General features: G+C 33.7%; 2 protein-coding genes across 2 annotated transcripts; both read left to right on the top strand.

Moving 5' to 3' along the window:
- Positions 1-3,020: 3,020 nt before the first annotated feature.
- LOC111635250 (inactive pancreatic lipase-related protein 1-like) lies at positions 3,021-10,906 on the top strand. The gene is made up of 7 exons (XM_023380160.1): positions 3,021-3,561; positions 5,101-5,384; positions 5,454-5,603; positions 5,669-5,777; positions 5,846-5,962; positions 8,255-8,368; positions 10,417-10,906. The coding sequence occupies exons 1-7, from the start codon at positions 3,480-3,482 to the stop codon at positions 10,722-10,724; spliced, it is 1,164 nt and encodes a 387-aa protein (XP_023235928.1). The 5' UTR covers positions 3,021-3,479; the 3' UTR covers positions 10,725-10,906.
- A 3,761-nt stretch (positions 10,907-14,667) lies between these two features.
- LOC111635268 (pancreatic lipase-related protein 2-like) lies at positions 14,668-17,963 on the top strand. The gene is made up of 6 exons (XM_023380179.1): positions 14,668-14,749; positions 15,810-16,090; positions 16,160-16,309; positions 16,375-16,483; positions 16,550-16,666; positions 17,701-17,963. The coding sequence occupies exons 1-6, from the start codon at positions 14,668-14,670 to the stop codon at positions 17,961-17,963; spliced, it is 1,002 nt and encodes a 333-aa protein (XP_023235947.1).
- Positions 17,964-18,042: the final 79 nt, after the last annotated feature.

Genomic DNA, 18,042 nt, shown 5'->3' with positions numbered 1-18,042 from the left:
ATTTTGATTTTAAACCTAACTATAATGAATTATTTATCATTATCTAACATACAGGATGTTTAAAAGTTTAGAATTATATAATAAATATATTGTATTTCTTTGTATATGGGCATAAACATCTTAAAGTTTTCCTAAGATGTTTTTTCCCTTGTATTTTATACCATAGAATAATGTATTATCATCATCATCATCATCATCTTAAAGAATGCTTTAAAGATGATGATGACATATTATATTATTAAACTGAAAATTAATAGGTCAAAGGCCAAGCAACTAGTAGAAGGTAAACAATTGTGAAAGAGTTGGATCCTTTTACTTAATTAATGTTGTAACATAGCAAATACAATCATTAAGCTGCCATTTTGATAAATTAATAGCCTGAAAATATTTTATCTTCCAGTCAAAAATGGCGCTCAGGAAGGGGAAATGAAACAATTTTATTGTTGGATGCACAGTTCTAATAAACCAAAAATGGATTACTGACTTCAACCGTATAATGTTTAACATTTTTTTAAATGTCAACGTTAGACTAGTGTCGCATACTTTTTACTACAGCGTAACGGTATACATCACGAAGATCTATTTAAATCTGTATCGATGACCCCGTCTCCATTCTGTCGTTACTCGGAATTTACTTTGTGAATTATTATTATTATATATGGCTAGAAATATTCTTTCTAAACAGCTCGACAATGTGACTTTATTGATGTGTCAACCTATTTTTATACTTATTAAGTCAAAGCAAATCCATTAAGCATCATTAGCTTAATGGGATCTGCTTTGAGCTTCAGATTTATTTGAATCTCTTAAATAAATCTTGACAGTCTGAAGTCCTAACAATTTGTTTGAGAATATTAAAGACCTGTGGTAATGGAGTAGAATGGAAATTGAGAGCAAAGATATTTATCAAGCATCCCTCCCATCCGAAAATCTACAGGGTCAGTCTCAGTTTTTCCAACTGCATCAGCCACAGAATTCAGTGGTGGTAATTGCAGCATCCACATATGAAGTCCTGAGATCTCAGCACACGTTGAAATCTAACAGTCACAGCTTACATTCGGTCTTAGACCCCAAAATGGTGATCATCTGAAACTAAGCCGTTGCCAGGAGTAAATTTAGTGGATTGCGATCCTGTTTTGGGGTACCTCAGATAATAAAAACATTTGTAAGGCAATTTGTCTTCTTTTTGCCATTTCCTATGAAGATTGTATCCAGTAGTGGCCTTTACTGCTCTCATCCAGTTAATAGATCTTGAAGAGGAAGCTGAACTTTTCACATTTAGCACCAATTTATGCAAATTTATTACTGGATGCGGTTGAAGAAATATATAATGCATGAAAGAGTGTTTGTTTAAACATTTTTTTTTCTATATTTTATGCTTCATAGATATTTTCATTCCATTAAATTTGGTCAAATACCTCAGAATTTCACGATATAATCTTCTTGATCTACTTAAGTTTCAATGAAATAAAAAATAAGTGAATTATAAAATAGATCATGTGTTTTTTCTTGAATATGAAAGAGAAACTTGATATTGTCTACAATTTCTGTCAGGTGCTTTCATCCTCAAATGATCTAGAATAGGTAAATCTTATCTAAAACTGGATTTTCCTAGTTAAATAAATACGATTTGAAGCAAATTACAGCACTGAATACTCTAAAAACAGACTCTGCCATGTGGTTAATTTGGCTTTATAAAATAATTTAACAGTTGAAGAAACTTTTACGAGTGCTGTGAACCATTTTAAGAAATGTTCATCAGAGACTTCAAGAGCCATTCATTGTAATGAGCCTTCAAGCAATGAATGGCTCTTGCAATGAACCTTATTGCAATGAATTTTAAATGAGCAATTTAAGTGTGTTTTGATACCAGCAGTAAAGGGTTCGTTCCCCATCCTCTACTGGTATTAGTTGACTCCATTTCAGGTCATGTCCTTTATAATAGTAGAGGTTATGGGTATATAACATAGTGCGTTGGTACCCTGCAAACCAAACCAATTTTCATAAAACATTCAATAGATATAGTGAAATTTCAGCTAATTGCATGAAAAATTCATGCTCTTAAGTAAATAATAATAAAAAAAAACATATTTTCTTCGACTATAATTGTCAATGGATCCGAAATGACACAAATGCCGAAACACATTAAAAACTTAATGAATCCTGTGAAGAACAAATGATTCTTTCTAATATACTACAATGATTTTTCCTACTTTTTAGATTTAAACCATATAATTATCTGAAGAACATTCAGGAAATTTATAAATGTAGGTCTGTTTAACGGGATTAAAAGTACTGCTTTGTTAAAATGACACTAATCCTAATATTCAGAGAAGTATCGGAAAAAATTAGGACATCTCCACTGAGATATAATTTCATATTCTCTTGGAAAGGATCTTTTAATTGTCCTAATTGTGACATTGATTTTCTTTATATTTTGCAGAAACAAAATAAGAACAAGAGATCCATCCAACAAAGATACCCGGAATACACAGAACGCACGATTAACTGACTTTTGGACCACCCTGTGTGGATAAAGCCAGAAAATTGACATTGACATTTACCCGGCTGTTTCAAGTGAACATTTCGAGTCGTGTTTTTATGTAAAAGGATATATTTTTGGAGCCCTCTCTGTATATAGGTCTGAATTGAAAGGTCCCCTCAACCTAGATATAATTATTTGTATACGGCAACGTGTCAAGTGGGCGATCTGCCAAGGGGAGGATGACACCTCAGAGGAATTTTTATGGGGAAAGTGGCAGGAAAACTCTTTTAAAAATCATTTAGGAGTATTTTTACAGAAATTTTATTAATTTTAAACAACTTTCAGGAATATTTCTAGCGATTGTTTTAAAGATTATATCTAAAAAAATCTTGAATTTTAGCACAGTTTATTGACATGCATACAATAAAGTAGATTAATTTTTTTTTTTAATTTAATTTTGTTTATTATTTTACCTTTTCCTCTACCAATTTGATTTGTAGAATAACCTTAAATTTATGTATTTATTCTAGAATTAATGTTTTGTGATTTCTAATTGGAGGAAAATAAATAAAGATAAGATTGTTCTACTTCGACGTTTTATTGTTTTATCACAAGTAATTAGTGAATCATCCCTTATCCTTCTTTAATTACCCCTTTAATCATACTTTAGTCGAGGGCATTTTAAATTAATAAAGTGTTTTACGTTGTGGCCAAGTTCGATGTACTTTTATCACGCTTCAATGAATATAAAACCATTAAGTTTTTTAGATATAAACATCAATTTTCTTGAAATTATTTGGATCATTATACACGAAGTTTCGAATCATCATCATCGTCATCAATTTTAGAATGTTTCAAAGAGGAAAATATCATCTACAAGTTGTATTTTGATTTGACGGATTAGAAAGGATCAATCATGGAAAAAATAAGCGAAAAATGTATGTCATTCTAGACATTAAAATCGTAGAATAATCGTAAAAGTGATTAATGTAAGATGAATATCTCTAGGATTTTATTCTGTTTGCTTATTGTTAAATGGTCTTACTTTGGAGGAACATCAGGATTTCGAGTTACCAGTAAGTTTATTATTTATCACCTACTTTATAAAATATTGATTTAAAAATGTTTAGTTAAATATAAGTTAAAATAGTTTAAATAATTATAAAATCTTTGGATTATTCTATTGTATTTTTTTATTGTTCTTCAGAGAGGGTGGAGGGTTTACAGTTGCAAATATTACTTGACACCTTATTTCTTTGTTTTAATTTAATATGTACTAAAATATTTAAAATATAATGTAATTATAGAGATAAATAATTAAAATGTTTAATTCAGATTGGGTATTGTATTGTTGTATGTTTATTGGTTATTCTCAAGAGGAACTCAGAATTAGTTATTAAATAAAATAGTATTTGTAAACTAATATATTTATTTAGTAACATGTGTCATCAGGGGCGCCACTAGCTGTTTGAACGCCCGTGTGCAATACCGATTATACTGTCCCCTGTTTAACTACGACTACCTATGCTGAGCTTTCCAGAAAGGTTCTTTAGAATTGTCTCATAAGGGTGTGAAAAAAGAAAAGAAATACTTTACAAAGAAAAACTATTTGTTATTACTAAGTTATTTTTGTATACTTAAGTATAAAACCATATAAATATTTATCTACAGAAATTGAACTCTTCTTGCCTTTATGTTTGCGAAATCTGCTATTAATTTTCTTGTATCCTTGCTGTCTAAGATTTCATGTTCAATTGAAACTGTAGCAAATATAATCAAACACCAAACACTTGCTGAGCTTATTATTTACTGTTGAAACGTTTTCAGCCCACTTCTAATAGGATGGCCTATTAGAAGTGGGCTGAAAACGTTTCAACAGTAATAATAAGCTCAGCAAGTGTTTGATGTTTGATTATATTTGTAAGTAAACGGCTGAGGAAGTGAGAATAGTTCAAACTATAGTAAAATTACTTAGTCTTTGCTGGTGCATTGTTGATCTTAAATAGTTTTTATAATTTTTAACTTTGAAAAGGACCTTTCACCAAATGCAACTGAAACCGGCAATGTAAGTTAGTGCTATTCCTTTGTTCAAAAATGTTGACATTAAATCATTAGTAAAAAGTTATTGTAATAGGGTTTGTAGATCATTAGACTGGTTTTCTCGATTTGCCGCCCCCTGGACGTGCTGCCCGCGTGCGGTGCACGTCTTGCACGCCCGCTTACAGCGGACCTGTATGTCATATTACTTAAGAATTTAAAATATTTAACTAAACTTAAGGCTATTTTATTATATGTGCATGTATTTAAGAGGTCAGGTAAAGAGAGTAACTGACGAGCGAACTGGTAGAAAGAATAGTGAATTTAAATTTGAATGCCCTACCTCTAAATAATAAATTTTTCGGAAGAAGAATAAAAACGCATTTAAATGTGTTATTATTAAAAATAGAGTTTAACATCTACACTAATTCTTGTTAAACATGACCAATAAAAGCATTTTAAAAAAATGTATTAAAATCATTCACGCATACTATGATTTTCCTCTCAATATATAAGGAATAACGGTGTAGAAAAGGAATGCTTTATAAAAATAACCAAAAATTTTTATATTTTTATAGTCTCCATTGGGAAGAGAGTTCACTGTCTGAAGAACTTGGGATGCTTTGGAATGGGACCTCCTTTCGCCCAACCTAGAGGACGTCCGATCAGCTACTTACCCAACAGCAGAGAATTTATCAGAACCAAATTCCTTCTGTACACCCGTCGAGATCCTTGGTTTAACGAGGTTTTGATTCCTGATCAAATGGAAACCATCGAGAGTTCGAAATTTAATTCCGAATTGCCAACTAAAGTTATAGTTCATGGGTATTTGGATAGCACCCTTCTAACCACTTGGATGAAGGTAAATTAGTTTCTAGCATTATTGAAAGTGCAATTTTTCCGTTCAGTTTAACAGGCGACGTTCTTTTAGAGGTTGACACGCGTACTATTTTCTGTCGGAGATTATAACGTGATTATTGTGGATTGGTTTATAGGAAGCACCTTCTCATCGTACATCCAAGCGGTGGCTAATGCAAGAGTAGTGGGAGCAGAAATTGCATTTCTCATGGAACGTCTTCAGGTAATATCTTGACACACCTGTTATAAAGAAAGTTTGCTTTATTAAGAATGTTATTTGTCTTGCAGCTCGTTAAGGAAGCTAAATTAAAGGATTTTCATCTGATCTGTCACAGTTTAGGAGCACACGTTTGTGGATATGCAGGCAAACGTCTGAGTGATCTCGGAAGGATAACGGGTAAATTGAGTCTTAATCTTTGTCAAGTTTTCCGTAAAATATTAACAGTTGGTTCTATATATCTTCAGGTTTGGATCCTATAGGTCATTATTTTCGTAATGTTTCAAGTAAGGTTCGATTGGATGCTTCGGATGCAACTTTTGTCGATATTATTCACACGGATTCAGCAGAATCAATATTTAGAGGTAAGTGTTTTAAATAGAAGTACTTCCTGCATGAATTTTTAAGGAAAATTTAAAATATGGGCATATTTTAGTATCTTGCCGAGTAAAGTTCGTGTCGTGCAAATTCTTTTAGAATAAATGTGACATATTTATTCAAAAAATCTGGATTTCACACTACAAAAGATGTTGACAATGACGTTTATGTGGCTCAATAACTAAAGACATATTTGTAACTTCGTAGATCAAGCATGAAGTACAGAACGATTAAAATTAACTGTTTTTTCCGGATACTTGATAACATGTGATCATGCAAGCATATAACGAGAAGATGATACAACTTTACGTGATATGCTTCCTTAATCATAGATGTAATTGCTGATATACAGTATACAGGCCAGACTACTTCTGTGGGATGGAGGATGACATAATCTAGACACACCCTCGAAAAAATTCCCGGGATATCTCGATCTATTCGAAGTCATTTCCAAATCCTCCAGAGAGGTAGGCTGGTATTTTATCTGCCTCGTCGATATGTGTTTAGGATAGCTATTTTCTGTACTTTGACGTACAGTACGTCAGGTGATTAAATCCTAAGGACACTTTGGTATGGTGTGTTTGATATGACTCCTGTGAGAGAGAAAACTATAGGTACTGTACCGTACAATAAGTGCCGTATTCATTCTTTACGTATCTTATTTCGTGGGCGAGTTTTGAATATTAAATAAACTTTTTGTATGCATATTTGTATGTGTGTGAAAGCTTTTCATATGTAGTACAATTCCGATAATCGGATCGTTCGATAGTTTGGCATGTCCAGTAATCAGGCACTGATCGTCTCTCGGGTATCATGAGCTACCCAATTCTTGACAAGCTTCCCTTTACTCCAGTTTCTATTAAATTTGAATAGTTTTCCACTAAACATGACATGATATCCATATTAATAATTATTAAGTTCGCCATCTTAGGCTGCTGAAAGATGGTTGATGCTCTTATTGTTAGTGGATTGTTAAATGGTACTCTCACATATTCAAACTTAAAAAATGAGCAAACAATTTCTCATAGCTCAGACACGTTTTTTTTCACTTACTCATTCTTTACTACACCGCTAGTGGGCCCGACATACGACCGAACCAGAACAGTTTTAGAACACGTCACTGTATAAGTATAAAAATCAATCCCCCGAAATTTCCCACCAGAAACACTATACTATCCACTAAGTTTTCCATGATTACAGCGCTCTCGGATATTTTGATCAGTAAGTCGTGTAGCTTGTATTTTGCTGCATCATTAATAGTTAACTCGACACTGTGCCATTGAATTTACCTTACTTCCAATAAACTGGCAAGCTCCTTATCCCGACACAGGAACAGTGTGGGATTAACGCGTTTGTTATTTAGATATATCGATGTAAGTTATATAATAAAGATTTGCAATTCAAAGGTGTGGGAATTTAATTCCAGAATGCACCTTTAAAAAATATACATGCGCAACTGTACACTAGTTGACATCGTCACCTTTAAACTACTCTATTTATACACTGACTTAAACGGCCGCCCCATTTCTGGAAGCAGCTTGGAACTCATTCTGTTGAATATCAGCTGCTTTGGGTCATCTATCACATCTTACCCGTCTTTGTACTCATATGCTACTTGAAGACACTGATGATTTCATAGCATCTTCACCATTTGCCATTTGCAATAATTCTGACACATTTGCCGATTTTCACATAAAATTTACTATTAACACGTTGCTTTAAACTTCGCTCACAAATTTTTATACCAAAGGTTACACGCAGATAAACATTATTTTCTTTATAGATAATTAAATTAATAACTAAATTTGCTTGAGAAATACGCACGTATCAAAGTATTCGAACATGAATGCATGTGTCATTTCGATGTAATCATGTCACGGGCGAAACTAAGCGACCATTGTGGAAATTAAATTGTAATACCTTGATTGTTGCAGATTGCGCAGCATGATGTGGCATTTCCTTTGTTATTATTGATAATAATTAAGAAGAATTTTAAAATTATTTATGATTAATCTTATTGATTTCATGTTTGATTCCATGTTGATCAGGTAATATGTTACAGTATATTAGTAACAGCTTAATCAGCTTCCATATTGAAGAATGTGAAAGCTGATGAAACTGCTATCAGTAAAATTATTATTAATCAACACATTAGAGTGATGCTACCCAGTGAAGCTGTGATTTATCCTTAAATCATATCTTAAGGCTAATTTATCTTTATAAATAGCTTGTATAACGAGTGACGCGATATTTCATGGCTATTTCAAAATATTTTTCAGGTCTTGGGACGAATGAAATGATTGGTGATGTCGACTTCTTTCCTAATGGAGGTCAGAATAATCCCGGATGTAAAACTCTGCGCGAAAAGAAAAAATCTAGGACCTTCTTAGAATGTAAGTTGAATGATTCTTAATGGGGTTTTCATTGTAGAGTACAAGCATTGTAATGCTGAGTACAAGAAGAGTCGATTGATATACTGATCCTTAAAATATTTTTGGGCGTTTTCGTTAAGGGGAAGAAAACGTAGTAAAATATTTATAGTTCAGCCTGTATATACACTATTAATATGGGATGTCTTCGGGATTCTCGAGAACTCTCTGAATCAGGAAGAAAAGGGAATGATGAGAATTATATACATTTAATTATGGAAATGTATAGAAATTTAACGCGTGTATTACGATTGAATAGATTTAAAGTGTTACAAAAAAAGAGATTTAGGGTTTAGAGTAACTTTGGAGTTCATCAATCCTCCATTATCCGGACCTCCATTATCCGGATTTTCGATTATCCGGATTGTTCAAAATAAACAAAAATTTTACGTATTTGCTGATTTGCACTTGGCGAATTACGACACTGTTTATGTACGTGATGGAATGCATAACTTTTTTTGTTTCAACAACGTCTCACCCGGCACAGTGGTCGTAAACTCTTAAATATATTTTACGTANACATATGAAGATGGATTACTCTGACCAAGTTAACACCCTCCTTACATCATTCAATGAGAGGTTTGGTGAATTCCAGAAATACAAGATCTACCTGCAACTTTTTTCAACTCCATTTGATGTGAAAGTGGAAGATGCCCCTCCAGATGTCCAACTTGAGTTGATAGACATCTAGTGCAGTGATGAATTGAAATCACAGTTTAAAAATTCTAATCTCCTCACATTCTACGAAGAACTGCCAGATACATCATTTCCAAAACTGAAAGACAATGCTCGATTTTGTGCAAGCATGTTTGGCAGTACCTATGTATGCAAACAAGCATACATAGGTACTGCCAAACAAGCTTGCAAGTTTTCGCTTATGAATTTAAACAAGTGCAAAACACGGAACAGGTTAACCAACGAGAATTTGAAAAATCTACTGGTTGTTTCAACATCTGCCATTACACCAGACATAAAGAAGATTGCCGCCAGCATCCAATCTCAGCCATTGCATTAATCGCTTGGGGGTCCGGCCCCTAGTCAGTAAACTTAATCCTAATTTGGCCCTTCTTCACAAAAGGTTGTGCATCCCTGATTATAGAGATTAAAGTTGAGCCAAAAAATGTTAGGAACAGGTTAGAGAGGGGGATTAAAAGTTAGTAGATTTAGTTCTTGGATTTCAAATACAGAGGAAAAAGAGGAAATTCAAACTATTTAGACAACATATTTAACATTTTTACAAGCTGATAAAAAAGAGGTAATTAGAGGATGGTGAGTTAGAGGTTGACAAATAAAATAGGTAAATGTAGGCTGCAACAGTTCATACAGTATTATTAGATATTGACAGTGATTAGTGATGAAATGGAGTCTAAAAGAAAGATAAGTTACTGAAGTTTTAAGCTTATATAAACAAAGGACAGGTCTAGTAAGCCATGAATAAATCTTTATTCATAACAAATCTCTATTTAAAACCTGGATACATTAACTCTACTTGAGAGCATAGCTCAAGGACCAGTATATCTATCGACTACAAGTGGTTATATGCCCAGATTCGATTCCGGGTCTTCAGAGCATAGACTGGAGCCTTAACCTCCGGCATTCATATGTCAGTTCCCATGGGATTAGAGTGGTGCCGGATTATCGAAAATGCCGGTTTACAGGCGATTTTAATATTTGGAAAAAATCATTGTTGTATGAGATCCGATATTAGTATACATTTGATTGGGATTTGTCGAGTGGATGAAATCACTAACATCGGTAGTTGGGTTGCTTATACGCGCCTCACCAACGGGTTTCCTTTAGTGGTATAATACCTAAATGGAGACTAGTTTCTCATGAAAACTTTCCGGGAAGCAACCTGTTCCTTGGCAAATTGCCCACGTGTTTCATTGCCTTATCCAATGAAACAGACCATATTATATTTCTAATTTCCAATAATTGTCAAGGTACTTCATTGTGCCATTTATCATTTTGAAATATATTAATTATCAGATCATTGGTTTTGTTATTTTCAGTCATTAGACCTCAAAAAGAATGCGATCATAGACGTGCCATAGAATTCTTCATCGCATCCATTAGATATCCGGAATGCTTTGTTGCTGTTTCGTGCCGCAGTTATTTGGATTTCTCAGCAGGAAAATGCAGTTGCTCCAACGAAACACCTTGCGCTTTCATGGGTTTTCATGCCGATCAATTCGAACATCAAATAAGGAATACATCCAGGATATTTTATTTAAGTACTAGTAGTGATTATCCTTACTGTGCTAAAAATAGACCTCTTTTTAATTATAGAATGGAAACTCGATCACTAATAATCTATTAATTAATAATCGAATTTCACTACCGCCGAATGATGGCTATGAAATTATCTTGTCTCTATATTAATTATGTTAAATTAACCCTGTTTTAAGGGTATATTAATGATAATATATATTAATTATAAAAACAGATATTTTCATACATAACTTTACAATGGAAGAATTTCTGTTTTAAAGAGGTAAATACAGAATGAGAAAATGTATTATATTGTAAATTATAATTATCAATAAATATATTTATGTAAAAATTTCTTCTTGTCTCCTGTTTGAAATTTTATATTAAATTGTATTATTGTCATAGTTTACGAATATCCCAAATAAATTTAATAAATACATTATTTATGTATAGCATGACATTTAATCAAATATATTAGTATGAGTTACTTTGTTATCGTGAAATACGAGGACAGCTCCATAATGCCACACCGTACGTGTGTCTGATCCATACTTGAGCCTTCTAGTCCTCGTACAAGTACGAACAACGAGTCGATGGCGGACAATATATGTTTTAATGCTATAAACACTTATAATTTGCGTAGAAATATAGATTCCACATCTTTTAACTATCGCTGTGGGTTGATAGCGCTATGCTGTATGTGTCAAATGTCTTATGTATGCTGTTATTTTAGAAATTCATTTATTAAGCTCTAAACAATTTCAGTTATGTGCAAAGTGAGTGTGCCAGAGAGGAGCAAAAGTTATGATTTAAACGCTAAATGAGAATAAAATAGTTTTTATGGCGACTTTTATCAAAAATATTCTAAAATCAGTGATCATAATACTCGATTTTCTGATTTTTATGAGGTGCACCTCCAAGAAATGGGCACTATCTCCGCTCGTGTTACAATTAAGATATACTATTTATTTTTAAAACGATCATATTTATAATGTAAAATTCATATACAGTGATGCCTCGTATAACGTACTTAAATCCGTTCCAGGTGCACGTCCGTTAAGTGAAAAGTTCGTTATACGAAACGCATTTTCCCATAGAAATACATGTTAAAACATATAATTAGTTTTACAGCATAAAATAACCGTACTGTACCATAAAAAAATAAAAATGGAGCAGTCACCAATTATGCCGGGTAGTTAGATGTTGTAAAGAGGAGGTGGAGGAACACTTTCTTCACACATTCATACAGATACAGACTTTTTACACATTGCAGCGGGTCTCTTTTTATTGTTTTTTAATCGGAGTCAGATTCAGGAGAGGCCACCGTAGCTTCCAGGGTCATCTCTTGTTCTATCCTTTGTTTTTTGGAAGCTTGCTTTTTGAAAAACATGTCCAAGGTGGTCGGTTTCTCTCTCTTGTTCAACACCTGTCGGAAATGACGGGCAAGGGTGTCATTGTAGAGATCATTGATCCTGTTGGCCTCAGCTGTGTTTGGATAATGAGTGTTTGTAAACTTCTGAACTTCTCCCCATTCGACAATTTTCACTCCTTCTGATGATTTCTTGCTTTGTTTCAATTGAAATCATCTTTCTAATCACCTTTCTGTTTTTTAGAAGCCATGATTTGCACAACACTTAAATAAATGTAAATACGCTGCACTCGGATGATGTGATGTACGTAATAAACAAGAAAGCAAGCCGAATCCCAACGGGAGCTCTGTACTTGAGATATAGGCCTACTAATAATATATTCTAATAATACTAATATATTATAAAAATAGCAGATTGTCATTGGCAACGGCAAAACAGTGAAAATATCATTCGCACTTGTTCGCAGAAAGTTTGTTGTTCGCCTCACGTAACGGCCAAACAGAAAGTCCGTTGTTTGCAGCCAGTCCGTTGTTCGAGTCACGTAACGGCCAAACAGAAAGTCCGTTGTTTGCAGCGTCCGTTATTTGAGGCGTACGTTATACGAGGCACCACTGTATTTGTAAGTCTATACAAATCTATTAATTCCTCTCAGTAATTATTCTCTTTAATTCATATACAGGGCGGGCGAAAAGCACGTAAAAATTTTAAACATGCATAAAAAATGGAAAATGAACAGGATAGAGTTAACAGGTCACTTCTACCCGGATATAATTATTTATATAAGGCAACGCGTCATATGGGTGATCTGCCAAAGGTATCAGAGGAATTTCTATGAGGAAAGGCACTTATTTAGGTTGTTACACTAGTAAAGAAAACCCGGAAAACTCCACATGGTCAGCCCGTTCGAGCGAGGCGCGAACCCACGACACACGACCGAACTCCCAGTGTTCAGGATACAAAGACCGCTTGGCCACTGGTAGGCACTCAAATACCTCATAGTTGTGAGGGACCCGGAAGACCCAGTGGTGGCTTAATTGTTGAACTCTGATCAGATTTAATCTCTAAGTTAAATTGATATTTAAATTACTTATCTTTTTTTACCGAGACCAGCAAGTTGCTTTGAGAGTTTCAAAGGATTCTACAGTTAATAACAGAGGAAAAACTCTTTATCATTTCTGTGGGAATAATAGTATTGTTTGGTAAATGGTTTACTACCAGGAGATAAAGAAGGTGATTTAACTTACCATGCAACTAAGGGAGGCAGTGTAATTGATTTCGTCATAGTGTATAGATACATAGATCATTTACAATATATGAATATTGATATATTCATATATTGTAAATGATCTATGTATCTATATATTCATATATGATAAATAATCTATAAAACAGATACTCCGATCACTCACCTATTTTTCTTTCAATGATCTCTTTGATAACTTCAGGACTTCTTAATAGACAATATGCTGGTAAACGCGCAATATGGAAGAATGAACTTAAATCTTCATTTGCTTTTAAATTGGATAAAGTTTTGTTAGATGAATATGAAGGAAACCTAACATCCAACAATCTGGTGGAATGTATAGCTAATAAACATGTTGGCAAATAATTAATAGTTTTAAACGTAAAAGTTCATTGGGTAATTCTTTGGTTCCTGTAATTGGTAAACTATTTACGTCTCTATTAAATAAACGATTAAAAGATTGGATTATTAAATACGATATTTTGTGTCAGGAGCAAGCAGTTCGATGGTGTCAGGATCAGAAAATTTCTTGTCTTTATAATTGACATAAACTCCAAAGCCACTGCAAGAGTAAAGATTTCACAAAAGAAAATCACAATTCTAGAAAAATTCTGCTGTGACTATGGGTTAACTATAAATGTTTCAAAAACAAGAGTGATGGTGTTTAAGAAGGGTGGTAGACAATCGCCCAGAGAGAGAGAGAGAGATAGAGAGAGATGGTCTTTTAATAAACAGCCTATATAAGTCGTTTCGAATTATGTATACCTAGGAGTATTATTTTCGTCTTCTGGACTGTTTTTACAGGCTAAAAATTATAGTATTTGTAAGGCTAAAATGACACTAGGTTCTATGTGGCCTATTCTTTCAAAAACTAAGATTAAATCTGTTCATATTTATATAAAATAATTTAAACTATACTACTTTATGTTGCTTCTGTATGGGCAATTACTTATCACAATAAAATGGAAATTGTTTTTGCCTTATATCTTCGAAGTATTTTTATGTTATACCATAAAATTCCAGCTTATATGTTACGATTGGAGTTTGGTGTTTCTAGAATATCGGTACTAATAATAAATCAATAGTTTCTTTTTTGGATTAGACTGTTGTAACTACTTGATAACAGTATACTTTTATCACGCTTCTATGAATATACAACCATTAAGTTTTTTAGATAGAAACGTGAAATTATTTGGATCATTATACACGAAATTTCGAATCATCATCGTCATTAATTTTAGAATGTTTGAAAGAGGAAAAGATCATCTATAACTTATATTTTATGGATTTTTTTTTGACAGAAAGTTGTTTCTTTCCGTCAAAAAAAAACATAAAATAAAATAAAAAACAATAAATCAATCATGGAAAAAATAAGCGAAAAATGTGTGTCATTCTAGACATTAAAGTCGTAGAATAATCGTAAAATTGATTAATGTAAGATGAATATCTCTAGGATTTTATTCTGTTTGCTTATTGTTAAATGGTCTTACTCTGGAGGAACACTAGGATTTCGAGTTACCAGTAAGTTTATTATTTATCACTTACTTTTTTAAAAAATATTGATTTAAAAATGTTTAGTTAAATATAAGTTCTTTGGATTATTCTATTGTATTTTTTTATTGTTCTTCAGAGAGGGTGGAGGGTTTACAGTTGCAAATATTACTTGACACCTTACTTCTTTGTTTTAATTCTGTATGTACTAAAGTAATTAGTTAAATATTTAAAATTCTTAAGGCTATTTTATTATATGTGCAAGCAATTAAGAGGTCAAGTAAAGAGAGTAACTGATGAGCGAACTTATAGAAAGAATAGTGAATTTATGTTTGAATGTCCTACTTCTAAATAATGAGAAATTTTTCGGAAGAAGAATAAAAACGCATTTAAATGTGTTATTATTAAAAATGCAGTTTAACATCTACAATATATAAGGTATAGTGACATAAAGCTGAACATGGAATATGAGCAAGAGAAGTGGTTAGCGTAATCAGGTTAATGATTCGAAGCATGAATTAATGATTATTTATAAGATATTTAGATCAGTGGATTAATTTGAAGTGTAGAATTAATTCAAAAGTAGATTTGTGGAAGGAATTAAACTGTTAAATTCTACCAAACCCTTTTAAAAACTCAGAATAGATGTACGAATGTATTGCTTGTTGGGAAACAATTAATTGGCAGCTTCTTAGCTTGCGACCGTCTGTTGATGGAAAACGAGAACCTATATTAATTTACTATTAAATAGTTGTGACTTTTATTGGTCTAATGCGGCATTCAAAGAGAAGAAATTAAATTGTTTTAAAACGATTTTATTTAATTTATTTTTAATGATGTTTTACATTCCCACTTCGAAATCCGATACAATTAACCAAATGTAGAATTTAATCACGTGTAAATGCCTGTAGTGATGTAGTATCATGTGGGATGTGTGTAATTCACACTAAATTTCGTTAAGCTTGACCAATAAAAGCATTTTAAAAAATGTATTAAAATCATTCACGCATAATATGATTTCCTCCTAGTATATAAGGTGTTGAAGAGTAAGGATTTTCATAAATAACAAGAAATTTTTATATTCTTATAGTTTTCATTGGGAACAGAGTTCACTGTCTGAGGAACTTGGGATGCTTTAGAATGGGACCTCCTTTCGCCCAACCTAGAAGTCCGATCAGCTACTTACCCAACAGCAGAGAGTTTATCAGAACCAAATTCCTTCTGTATACCCGTCGAGATCCTTGGTTTAACGAGATTTTGATTCCCGATCAAATAGAAACCATCGAGAGTTCGAAATTTAACTCCGAATTGCCAACTAAAGTTATAGTTCATGGGTGTTTGGATAGCACCCTTCTAACCACTTGGATGAAGGTAAATTAGTTTCTAGCATTATTGAAGGTGCAATTTTTCCGTTCGGTTTAACAGGTGACGTTGTTTTAGAGGTTGACACTCCAGTTGTTTTCTGTCGGAGATTATAACGTGATTATTGTGGATTGGTTTATAGGAAGCACCTTCGCTTCGTACGCTCAAGTGGTGGCTAATGCAAGAGTAGTGGGAGCAGAAATTGCATTTCTAATCAAACGTCTTCAGGTAATCTCTTGACATACCGGTTATATAGAAAATTTGCTTTATTAAGAATGTTATTTGTCTTGCAGCTCGTCAAGGGGGCTAAATTAAAGGATTTTCATCTGATCTGCCACAGTTTAGGAGCACACGTTTGTGGATATGCGGGCAAACGATTGAGCAATCTCGGAAGGATAACGTGCAATTTGAGCCTTACTGTTTGCTAAATTTTCTGTAAAACATTAACAATTGGTGTGATATCTTCAGGTTTAGATCCGGCAGGTCCTTATTTTCGTAACGTTTCTCGTAAGGTTCGATTGGATGCTTCGGATGCAATGTTTGTCGATATTATTCATACGAATGCAGCCGAATCAATATTTAAAGGTAGGTGCTTTAAATAAAAGTATTTCCTGCATAAATTTTTAAGGAAAATTTAAAATATGGGCTTATTTTAGAATCTTGCCGATTAAAGTTCGAGCCGTGCACATTCTTTTAGAATAAATGTGACATATTTATTTAAAATATCTGGATTTCACACTATAAAAAAATTGGCAATGACTCAATACAAAAATACATATATTTGTAATTTTGTAGATCAAGCATGAAGTACTAAATGGCTATAGTGAACTGCTTCTTTCCGGTTACTTCCCCCTCTGACATGATCATGAAAGCATATCACGAGAAGATAATATAACTTTACGTGATATGTTTTCTTAATCATAGATGTAGTGAAGATCTTAGTGAAGTTCTTTTCCAACCTCCGTCTCGTTGAGTTGGTTTCCGTGTGTATCACGATTCGATGTAGTGATCCAGGTTCGATGGAAAGAACACCTCCGCATAGATTTGTTTCCAGGAACTGTTCAACTTTGGAGAGGCCTCAGTCAGCTTGTGGAGTTGGCTCAACTACACGGTCCGTCCAGTCTCCGCACTAATCCGTCCCTGAGATGTTTACCAGAGGAGAACACTCTCTCTACGCTCAGCGGGTATCCCAAGTGCCCGAGACTACCGTGTACCAGTCTCTTGCCCTTCTCTCCTTCTCTATCGTTCTCCTCGCAATTTAAGGGTTTTTTAAACCGGGACTTCCGACCAATCACAACCCTTTCTTGCCCGAACAGCTTACACTCGGGTTCGCCGTCATTCGACTAGAGTGAAGCTTACCCGTCCGCCACTTGTTTACATTCAGTTGTTTACCATATGGCAAATGGTTTAACGTCTGACTACAGGTGGGTCCAATTGACAAAGTCGGCGCTCCCTTTGTTTTCCCTCTGTTTACAAGTCAACATCTTACAAGTGGTATTATCAGACCGCACGTGGGTCCAATTGACAAGGTCGCGCCTCTTTTGTTCACTCTCTGCTAAAAGGTCAATACTTTACATCGTGGATGCAAACCATCCTGTTTTTTTTTTTTTAAAATAAAGCATATCCTCGATCCGTTTGTATGGACACAAACATGCATGGCTTCGAATCTTGCGGATTGTGGCCTTGCAATCGCTTTAAGATCGGGGATGAGGAATATATTGTTCTTGACAAAGATGCTAATCTAAGTGAATCAGCGGAAGTCTCCCAGAATCTGGCAACTGAAAGGCAGCAAGAACAAACAGATACTTTAACGTGTGTGGCACAATCCAATCAGATTACTGAGCAAGAACAGACTGAAGAAGTTAAAGATTTTTATTCTTAAGACTGCAAATCAATGACAGGATCTCAAAGTACGATTTAAGACGAATGGTCCTAAATCGTACTTTTTTAGTGATTTTTTA

This window comes from Centruroides sculpturatus, unplaced genomic scaffold (genome assembly GCF_000671375.1).
Source record: "Centruroides sculpturatus isolate CEXI.00-Female unplaced genomic scaffold, Cexi_2.0 scaffold857, whole genome shotgun sequence".
Taxonomy (NCBI): Eukaryota; Metazoa; Arthropoda; class Arachnida; order Scorpiones; family Buthidae; genus Centruroides; species Centruroides sculpturatus.
The sequence above is the reverse complement of the archived record's forward strand: the minus strand, read 5'-3'. Positions and strand labels throughout refer to the sequence as shown.

Coding starts and splice junctions, on each gene's coding strand:
- LOC111635268 (XM_023380179.1), top strand. CDS start 14,668: ATGAATATCTCTAGGATTTTATTCTGTTTGCTTATTGTTAAATGGTCT. Junction 14,750..15,809: donor ACTAGGATTTCGAGTTACCA/GTAAGTTTATTA, acceptor ATATTCTTATAG/TTTTCATTGGGAACAGAGTT. Junction 16,667..17,700: donor AGCCGAATCAATATTTAAAG/GTAGGTGCTTTA, acceptor TTTAAAATAAAG/CATATCCTCGATCCGTTTGT.
- LOC111635250 (XM_023380160.1), top strand. CDS start 3,480: ATGAATATCTCTAGGATTTTATTCTGTTTGCTTATTGTTAAATGGTCT. Junction 5,385..5,453: donor TTCTAACCACTTGGATGAAG/GTAAATTAGTTT, acceptor ACGTTCTTTTAG/AGGTTGACACGCGTACTATT. Junction 5,963..8,254: donor AGCAGAATCAATATTTAGAG/GTAAGTGTTTTA, acceptor AATATTTTTCAG/GTCTTGGGACGAATGAAATG.